Raw genomic sequence first — 10,293 nt, forward strand, 5'->3', positions numbered from 1 at the left:
ATAGCACAGAGAACTCTACTCAATACTCTGTAATGAACTATATGGGAAAATAATCTAAAAAAGAGTGGATATGTGTATGTGTATAACTGATTCACTTTGCTGTACATCAAAACTAATACAACCTTGTAAATCAACTATACACCAATAAAAATTTGAAAAATAAAATGTAATTGTATTAAAAAAATCCACTGGTCTTGATCCCTGAGTTCTTTGACCTCCCCTTAAAGTTCACCATATTGGTTAATTGACTAGAATGTAAGCTACACTGAATGCGGGGAACTTTGTCTATTTTGTTTACAATACCTCGTTTCTACAAGCGGCTGGTACCTGCTTGCTGTTGTTCACTCAGTCGTGTCCGACTCTTTGCGACCCCGTGGGCTGCAGTACGCCAGGCTTCCCTGTCCTTTGCCATCTCCTGGAGCTTGCTCAAACTCATGTCCACTGAGTCAGTGATGCCATCCAACCATCTCGTCCTCCTCCTGCCTTCAATTTTCCCAGCATTAGGGTCTTTTGGTACGTGGTAGCTGCTCAAAAAAAACTTCGTGCAAGTTTGACTTAGTGTCTGTAAGACTAAATAAAATGCCTTATTTCAATTCTTTAAAATTTTAAATTTATTTAAATTGAAAGCCTGCAAAATCTTAGGGCAGATTCGAAGCCGCATTGCCCATTGTTGTCATAGTTACACACTCCCCAGCGGTTCTCCCATTCCAACATAGAGGCGGGCCCTGGGCTCCAGCGCGGGAACCCCAGACTCCAAACCCTACCAGATCGGCCTTGATCATAGAGTTACACCTCCCTCAATCCTAGAGGGCACTTCCGGGACGGTGATTTACTTATTGCTGCCTAGGCCAGTCTACGAGCGCGGTCTCTCTCCTTGGCTAAATTTCCGGCAAACCTTTCACTGGAGTCGATGGGGTGGGGCCAGGCCCCGAGAGCGCGGCTTTGTGATTGGTGGGAAGGGTAAGGGGCGGGCTTGGGCTACCACCGCCTTGGCGCAGGCGCGGTGGTTCGTGTGGCGGTGTCTGCGCGGGCGACGTTCCCTGGGACTACGGTTGGTGAATGGGGATGTAGCAGTGAGGGCTGACGGACGGGCGGGACACTGCGGAAGAGAGGGCTCGGTTCTGGGCGTGGAGCCCGAGGACTCTGGTGTCAGTTTTTCCACGTGCTTCCCGTCCCTAGATTGGGGCGGGGTCACAATCACATAAACTCTTGAATAATTTTCGTTTCTTAGTCTGTTTCCTCCGTTGTGAAATGGCAGGACTTCCTTATGTGCCTCGGGTCTTTGTGACCAGTAACTTGTGAGAAATACAAGTTCTCTGCCCACACCCCAGACCTGCTGACTCAGAAACTCTGGCGATGAGGCCCCACAAGCCCTCCAGGTGATTCTGATGCTTGCTGAAATTTCACAGCTGCTGGGCCACTGTAATGATGGGGGTCGACTTGAGAGAAGTCTTGGAGACAGACTCACTTGCTTGAGGAGTCGTCCAGGGTGAAGGAATTTCTGGCTTGAGCCACGGGCCTGAGGTGGGACTTTTAAGTGATGGTTCCAGGTGTGAACCACATGTCTCCTGCCTCCAGGGCCTGCAGTTTTCCAAGCAGGTATACTAGGGCTCTGTGGCCATGCCTCCCAGCTGTCTTCAGGTCATGGGCCACAAAGGAAATGATATTTGTACAGTGCCCAGGGGAAGTTGTTGAAGCTGCTGAAAGTTGGAGGGGACCAGCTGAAGGATTGAGGCTGCTGAAAGCGGGAGGGAATCACCTGGGGGGATTTGAGCTTCCCAGAGCTGAGGGGAATTAGTAACCTGTTCTCAGCATACTGCAGGAGAGCTTTTGTTCCGTGGGGTGTGCTGATGATTAGGGGTGCTCACTAAGTTTGGCAGTATAAATCAAGAACCTTTAAAGAGTTTATATCCTTTTGCATCTGCAAAATTGGTGGCTGTCATAGAAGTTTTATTGGAGGCCGATCTGTGCTGACTGCTGCAGGGTGTCGGATCACAGTTAACACATATTTCTGCTCAACTCGTTTTTCTTCAGGCACAAGTGCACCCCTGTGCTGGGATGTCATGGAAGGGCTGCTGACAAGATGCAGAGCACTGCCCTCCCTGGCCAACTGCAGCCATCAACTCTCGAAGTATGCTCCTCAGAGGTTTCACCACTGTGCCCCTGGGAGAGGGAAGCGCTTGGTGCTGTCCCGCATGTTCCAGCCCCAGAAACTTCGAGAAGACCAGGTATTCTCTCTCGAGGGCAGATCTGGTGACCTGACCTGTAAGAGCCAGCGGCTGATGCTGCAGGTGGGCCTCATCCACCCGGCAAGCCCCGGATGTTACCACCTCCTGCCTTACACTGTCCGCGCCATGGAGAAGCTGGTGCGGGTGATAGATCAGGAGATGCAGACCATCGGGGGACAGAAGGTCAACATGCCCAGCCTCAGCCCAGCAGAGCTCTGGCGAGCCACCAACCGATGGGACTCGATGGGCAGGGAGCTGCTGAGACTTAGAGACAGACACGGCAAGGAATACTGCTTAGGACCAACCCACGAGGAAGCCATTACAGCCCTGGTCGCCTCCCAGAAGAGACTGTCCTACAAGCAGCTGCCGTTCCTACTGTACCAGGTGACGAGGAAGTTTCGGGACGAGCCCAGACCCCGCTTTGGTCTTCTCCGCGGCCGAGAGTTTTACATGAAGGACATGTACACCTTCGACTCCTCCCCCGAGGCCGCCCAGCTGACCTATAGCCTGGTGTGTGATGCCTACAGCAGCCTGTTCAGCAGGCTGGGGCTGCGATGCGTCAAGGTCCAGGCCGACGTGGGCAGCATCGGGGGCACAATGTCCCACGAGTTCCAGCTGCCGATGGACGTTGGAGAGGACCGACTTGTGCTGTGTCCCAGCTGCCACTTCTCTGCCAACGTGGAGACTCTGGGCTCGTCACGGACCAACTGCCCTGCTTGCCAGGGGCCACTGACTGAAACCAGAGGCATCGAGGTAGGGCACACGTTTTACCTGGGCACCAAGTACTCCTCTGTCTTTAATGCCCAGTTCACTAATGTCCACGGCAAGCCCTCCCTGGCTGAAATGGGGTGTTACGGCTTGGGCGTGACACGGATCTTGGCCGCTGCCATTGAAGTTCTCTCTACAGAAGACTGCATCCGCTGGCCTGGCCTCCTGGCCCCTTACCAAGTCTGCCTCATCCCCCCCAAGAAGGGCAGTAAGGAGGAGGCGGCCGCAGAGCTCGCGGGGCATCTTTACGACCATATCACAGAGGTGGTGCCACAGCTCCAAGGGGAGGTCCTGCTGGATGACAGGACTCATCTGACCATTGGAAACAGACTGAAAGATGCCAACAAGTTCGGCTACCCCTTTGTAATCATCGCGGCCAAGAGGGCTCTGGACGACCCTGCACATTTTGAGGTTTGGTGCCAGAATACCGGAGAGGTGGTTTTCCTTACCAGAGAGGGAGTCCTGGAATTACTGAGCCAAGTGCAGGTTGTCTGAACCACCCCCTGGACCCCTCCCACTGCATCTCACAGCCTTGGTGTTCACTGAAACACTACCTTTCCTGTACTGCTTTCCAGAGCTGGTCTCCCCAGAAACAGAGCAGCTTGTGGAAGGTGAGACCATGTTAGGAAAGCCAGTTGTAGTCATTTGTTTGGACTATTTGTATTTAAAGTTGTTAACTTGATCCCTTTGTCTGGGCTGGCCACGCCGCCACATACCCTATCTTTCATATTCCACTGTGGAAGCTTCTGTTTGGAGGTAGTGGCTGGAAGGAGCCAAGTTGGCATCTTGGCCCTCAAGAGAGTCACTTCCCTACTCTCAGCAGTTTCCTACACCACATGTAGGTTGGGGGCTTCCTGATGGCCGGTACCCTCCCAGCTCCAGCAGTCTGACCTTGGGCCTCTTGCTGCATTCAGTCCAGAGAGGCAGCCTGCCAGTCCTCCTCCTCTGAGAATTGGGCTGAGGGTCTGGGGACAAGAATCAGGACACCGGGCTGCCACCGGCTCACCAGTGACTTGGACACGACCCCTCCCCTGCTGGGGCCTTCGAATTTCCCCATCTGTGATGTGAGAAAATGGAACTAGATCTGTAAAGTCCTCACAGCTGACTGGCTGGTTCCTGTAGAGGTTCATGACCGGCAGATCTGGTTCCTCTGATCCTCCATCGTTTAAACTACCAGGAAAGTTAAAACAATTGGCTAATGGCTCCCAAACCACCTCCAGAGACCTGGCTCTCCCTCTTGAGTTGACCTGGCACTGAGATCATGTTATATTGATTGAATAAAGTCAGACTGTTGGGGTGAGGTTTGCATGTTAATTGGGAAAAAAGAAAAAAAAGCATGTTAATTGGAAACAGTGTTAACACCTGCCAAGTTAACAGTGCAGCAGCAGCTTGCCTGGAAACTCCTTTTTCTACTTCTCCACTGGATAAAAGAAAAAATCAGGTGACTGGAAAATGTGTGCTATACCATTTCTTCCCTCAAGTGTCTGCAGGCTTCCAGTGCTACAGTGACTGCCCTGGCTGCAGAGTTGGATCCTAGAGCCATGCATGATGGAGGTGAATTATTAGTAGAGGGTCACTGCCTGAGTGCTGGGGAGAACTGGCAGTGAGCTTGAGCTTTCATTGCTCCTGCCCCCAGGAGCAGGATCAGCTTCTCCATCCTCGGCCCCTGGTGTCGCGACTTGTTCATACCTAAGGAGAATCTTTCAGGGCCAAGCTCAAAGCCATCACCTCCTGAAACATGCTCGTCAGCTCCTGGCAACGGTTTCTGTCTCTGGCATCCCCTGTCTCTCCTACTAGCACCGACACCCTTCTCACTCGGCGCGCACAGCTCACTGTATGGCTGCTAGCCTCTTGTCACTGGTGGTCAGCTCCCTGAGGCCGGGGTCCTAGGCTGACTCCTAGTGTACTGAAGTGTTGTCTTGGCCTGTTGTTCTGTCTGCCAAACAGCTTCCCAGCAGCTTGTGACCACTGATCCTGCCAGAGCAACCTCACCCCCAGCACACACCATCAGGCTTCCTAATGAATGTAGACACCAGGCCCTAATGACTCCCAGGCTACCACTGGGCTCTGGGCCAGCATTCAGGCCAGGAGACGGGATTCTGAGAGCAAACTAGAGAGGCTGGATTGTAAGACAAGGCTCTTACTCTTGGGTGCACAGTGGAATCCCCTGGGTCCCACCCCAAGGTTCTGTTCTGGGGTGTGGCTTGGGCGTCAGCAGTTTTAAAAATTCCCCTGATGATTCTAATTCGCCAACTTTGTGGAGCATCCTCTGAGCCCACTTTGCAGGGTTGAATGTTTGAGTCATTTCAGTTGTGCATTATCAGGTTGTCGTGAGCTCTGTGCTTTCAGCACTTATATATGCCGTGTTTAGATCTTAAAACTGTGCAAGGTAAGTGCTGTGAAATCCTCATTTTACAGATGAAGAAACTGGAAGCTCCATTTAAGCAGTTTAAGAATGCACAGCTATTAATGTATCAGAGCTAGAATCTGGGTACTGACCAAAACCTATGCCTGTCTCACTATACTGCATGGCCTCTGCCTGGACAAAATGATTGCAGTAAGTAAAATGGATTATGTATGTCTGATCAACTTAGCCTGAAGTAGAGAAATTAGAATTACGTGCAAATAAGCACTTTAAATATTTTTTTAAATTTAAATTTGTGCTACATAAGCATACTTTATGGAAGGCTAGCCTAATGTAAGAATAAGCACTTCTAAAAATCAGCTTCAGGGAATAGAGAACTAGTTAATTTAAAACTCTCATAAATGTGTATGATATGGAATGATTTTAGGGTAAGGTAGAATCATGGAACTTTAGAACAGGAGAGCTTGCAGCCTGCTTGTCCAGCCCTCACTTCACAGATGGAAGACAAGCCTGCAGTGGGAATTAACCTGCTGCAACCCATCTGACTGGCAAAACTGCCTGATTGCACACCAGGTGCTGCATCTCCTGAATTAGGCTACCTCGGGTAAATCTTGTTGCTGGGAGTGACGGCTGGCTGAGTCAGCATTTGAGCTACAGGGGCCTTTAGGTTTGAAAGAGATACCCATTTTCCAAGGGAGACGCATACAAGGAGCACAGTGATTTGCTCAACATCCAGCTGAACTGAAACCCAGGTGTCTTGACTTACCAGTGTTTTTTGCGGTAGCCAGGGGCAGAATAATTTGGTGGAAAGATTAGGACCCTGAATAGAGAATCAGTTCTCCACTTAGCAGCTATATGATCATAGACAAATAACTCGTCTTTTGTGCATCTCAGATTCTTCATCTGTGAGATGCTTTCACAATGGCACCCCTGCCTCCTTGGGTGGTCTGAGGGTTGGCTGAGCTGACATATGAAAAGCTTAACCCCTAGTGTGCTCTCTGGAATCATGATGACTTGCATGGGATGACTTAGGAAATAATCCATTGGGAGCTCAGGTTCTGCTGTTAACATTGAGACCTGGGTTTTGTTTTTTTGTTATGTTGCTTCATAACTTTCCTGGGGAGTGGCACGAACAAAAATTAAGTAACATCTGCAGAATGGTTCCATCTCCTTAGAGGAAAGACAGAAATATTCAAACCGTGTACATTCCTCTATCCTTTCTGAACTTGCCAACATTACTTCTTGCCATAAATTGATGAAATGGGGTTGCTGGCAAAATAACAGGTACAGGCTGTATTATCATTGCTCATTCCTTGGGGAGATGGAGAAGCAACTGGCTGGGAAATATTTAACAGAATTAATACTTGGGGACAAAGGCTGGTGCATAACAAAACCACTGTAAATCAAGCTTAGAATGTAAATCAAGGGCTCCGTTAATATTCAGTGTTTTAATGGAAGAAACACCTGCTGGGCTATCAATAAAGGAGCTTTGTGGAAATCTTGAAATTGTCATTTCCTTAACTACTTGAGCGCCAGGCCTCTTCACAGTTTCCCCTGTCCATTTCTACTCCTAGAGGCCAGGATGCGTTTTAGAATTTGTTTGAATCTAAGGGCACACATGACTTTGAGAATTAGGAAAAGAATTTAAGTTTTCTATAATGTGGAAATTGGGAGGAAAAGCATTTTTATGATGTTATTGCAAAATTTTGGGAGAAGATTGAAGTATTTCACTTAATTTAAAATAATAACGTAGAGCACAGTGACCCAGACAGAGAGACTTCTGTCAGACTGCCTGGGCCATTTAGCAGCTGTGGGACCTTGTGCAGGACACTTCTTATGCCCGTTTCCTGACTGGGAGAACAGGGACAGCGGGGCCTGCTCACAGCAGGTGCTTGGGAAGTGTAGCTGCCCTTCTGGAAGTTTCTGGCGGGCAGTGCGTGTGGCCAGCACAATGGGGTGGGCACTTTCAGGCACCACCTCCATGCAGGGGTGATGTCCACTCATATTAAGCCAGCAGCTCTCAAGGTGCTAATGAGCTTGTGATCAAAACCTTGTAGGGTTGGGAGAGTGGGGTGGAGGCACTTACCGGTTAGCTGTTAAGCCCGTGGGCTGCTGGCAAGGGTTTCCGCAGACTGAATTCTTCTACCCAGGCAGACATGTCAGAGACATTGCAGGTCATACTGCCAAACTTTTACCATAACCTTGGAGTGAGCAGGCAAGGGCCTCTGGTTTGTTGCCAACCCCTGGAAGCAGGGGCCCAGTATTGCTACTGTTAGTATCTCCTGAGGGACTGAGGGGAGTCCTGAATTCAAGTCGTGACTCACCCTTCACTAGCTAGCTGGTACTATAAGCTACTTATCCTCTCTATGCCACTTTTCTTCTCAGTAAAGTGGTGCCTTGCCTCCCAGAGATTGGGAAGATTGAGCCATCCACACGAAGCTCCTGGAATGCTCTCTGGCACACCTAAGTGCCCGGTACATGGCAGTCATTACTACTAAGCCTGGGAGCATGTGTGCTACCCCCAGAATATGCCCTTGCAAGGCTCCTGCCTTGGCTTGAAGTCCCTCCCACCTCACCAGTCCCTTCAGTTGAAGGGCCCACATCCCCCATGTGTGGTGGCCTCCCTCCACCTCCCACCCCCGGTCTGTGCAGAATTCCTCACTCCCTCCTGTGTCATCAGTAATTGTTATACACCTGCTGTGTGCTGAGGAGGTGCTGTGCTAGGGCAGGGCAGGGCATAATGCAGAGTTCAGCGTACTTGACTCATGTTTCCAGAGAAGTGGGAGCAGCCATTCAGTGATCAAGTACAGGGCAGTAAGCAGAGGGGAGAGAGGGCTCATGGGGTGAGAGGCCGGCCAGCAGGGCTTCCTGGAGGAGCCAGCTGGACCTGACGGAAGGTCCTGATAGGTATTAAATAAAGGGAAGAACAGTGGGAACGGAGAGAGGGGAAGAAGTGAGAGTCTTCCAGAGGGAACAGTGTACAAAAGTCGTAAGCTAAAACCATGGCAATACTGGAGAATAAAATGTAAGTGTCATAAACTCTTGGTATGAGGCAAGCTGTGTTCCATGTGCTACACACAGATTAATTCATTGAATTCTCACAGCATCTGCATGAGGAAGGTGCTGTTATCCTCAAGCTGCATACAGGACTGATGCCTGAGGCCACTGAGTGAGTGGGTCATGGGGCTGGAAGTAGAAAGCAGATAGCCGGGCTCTAGAGCTGATACTCTCACTTCTGCACCCTCCTACCATAGCTGAACTGAGGCCAGGATGGCTAGGCTGAGGCTGGAGACAGAGGGAGCCACAGAAATGGTAAAGGGCCAGACACTGACGGGCCTTGAATGTCACACCAAGAGTGCAGCAGGGGCACAGACAGACTGTGGCTGCATTTCTCTTTATTGGAGAGTTCTCAACCCAGGGTTAGGTTTATGACACCCACTCAACAGCATGACCCTGAAGGCAGAAGCTACCTGATAACTTGCCCTTGGTTCAGTTCAGTCACTCTGTTGTGGCCAACTCTTTGTGACCCCACGGACTGCAGCACACCAGGCCTCCCTGGCTATCACCAACTCCTGGAGTTTACGCAACACTCATGTCTATTGAGTCAGTGATGCCATCCAACCATCTCATCCTGTTATCCCCTTCTCCCACCTTCAGTCTTTCCCAGCATCAGTGTCTGTCAGTTCTTCGCATCAGGTGGCCAAAGTATTGGAGTTTCAGCATCAGTCCTTCCAGTGAATATTCAGGACTGATTTCCTTTAGGATGGACTGGTTGGATCTCCTTGCAGTCCAAGGGACTCTCAACAGTATTCTCCAGCACCCCAATTCAAAAGCACCAATTCTTTGGCGCTCAGCTTTCTTTACAGTCCAACTCTCACATCCATACATGACTGCTGGAAAAACCACAGCCTTGACTAGATGGACCTTTGTTGGCAAAGTAATGTCTCTGCTTTTTAATATGCTGTCTAGGTTGGTTGCCCTTGGTTGGTGCCCATTAAATGTTGGTAAAGTCAACAGAAGGAAAGGAACCTGAGAGAGGAGGCAGGTAGGCTCTGGAGTGAGATGCTTGGGTTCAGGTCCCAGGTCTGATACTCCCTGGTGAGACTGTGTGCCTCCATCTTACTTATAAAATTGGGATCCTAGAACTGAGAGCGTGGCTTAGGATGAGGGTTTGCACAGTGCTTGCTCTCCAGGACAGCCATTTGTCGTCTCTCTGCCTGCCCTTGTGCACCTCCAGAAGTGTTTCATCACGGTGTGTCCCCCACCGAGTTCTCCAGCTGACACCCTACATCCACGGAGGTAACCAGACAGGTTAGGGAGGCCCACCTCCATCCCTGACCCTTTGCCCTGAGAAGGGCTGCACTCTAGTCTTGTGGGAAGAAGGGTCCCTGGGATGGTGGGAAAGGCTCTGCCTCAAGTTGGGGATGCCAAAGATGCTGGCTCCTCAGCCTTGCCCTTGTCCTTCCTCTAAGCCTAAGTTTCCTCATCATAAGGTGAGGTGGAGGAGGCTTAAGTCCTGTGGGGAGCTCTGATTAAGCTATGCTAGAATCCCAGGCATGGGCAAGTGGCCAAAGAGGCACCAGGCGAGGGCAAGGCCCACAGGCCCCACTACACCCATCCACTTCACAAGAGGGCCACCTGTCCCGAACCCCGCAGGTCCCGCCCCTCTGGAAGGGGAGTGTTCAGGGCCCTTGCCCCACACTCCTGTGCTCACCCTGGCTGCCCATCACCATAGCCACTGCAGTGGAGCAAGGCCGGGCCAGGCCTTGTTGTCTGGAAGGGCACAGAATCTAGCTGGGAAATGAGAGAGGATGGCCTGTGTGGCCTAAGCCAGGCTCAGGATGGAAGCTGGACTTTGGCTCTACAGCCACAAGCCACAGGCAGGGACCTGCACCTGGAAGGAAAGCTGCCTGGTTCTTTGTAAACATTCCA

At 50.7% G+C, this 10,293-nt stretch overlaps 1 protein-coding gene across 2 annotated transcripts; it reads left to right on the forward strand.

The window, feature by feature from the left end:
- Window positions 1-971: 971 nt before the first annotated feature.
- Window positions 972-6,851, forward strand: PARS2 (prolyl-tRNA synthetase 2, mitochondrial). Of its 2 annotated transcripts, none has more exons than XM_065912274.1 (2): window positions 972-1,051; window positions 2,035-6,851. In XM_065912274.1, the coding sequence occupies exon 2, from the start codon at window positions 2,064-2,066 to the stop codon at window positions 3,489-3,491; it is 1,428 nt and encodes a 475-aa protein (XP_065768346.1). In that variant the 5' UTR covers window positions 972-1,051; window positions 2,035-2,063; the 3' UTR covers window positions 3,492-6,851. The 2 variants fall into 2 exon arrangements, with proteins under 2 accessions (XP_065768346.1, XP_065768337.1); XM_065912265.1 differs by lacking the exon at window positions 972-1,051 and adding an exon at window positions 1,087-1,379.
- Window positions 6,852-10,293: the final 3,442 nt, after the last annotated feature.

Source organism: Muntiacus reevesi, chromosome 1 (assembly GCF_963930625.1).
Source record: "Muntiacus reevesi chromosome 1, mMunRee1.1, whole genome shotgun sequence".
Taxonomy (NCBI): Eukaryota; Metazoa; Chordata; class Mammalia; order Artiodactyla; family Cervidae; genus Muntiacus; species Muntiacus reevesi.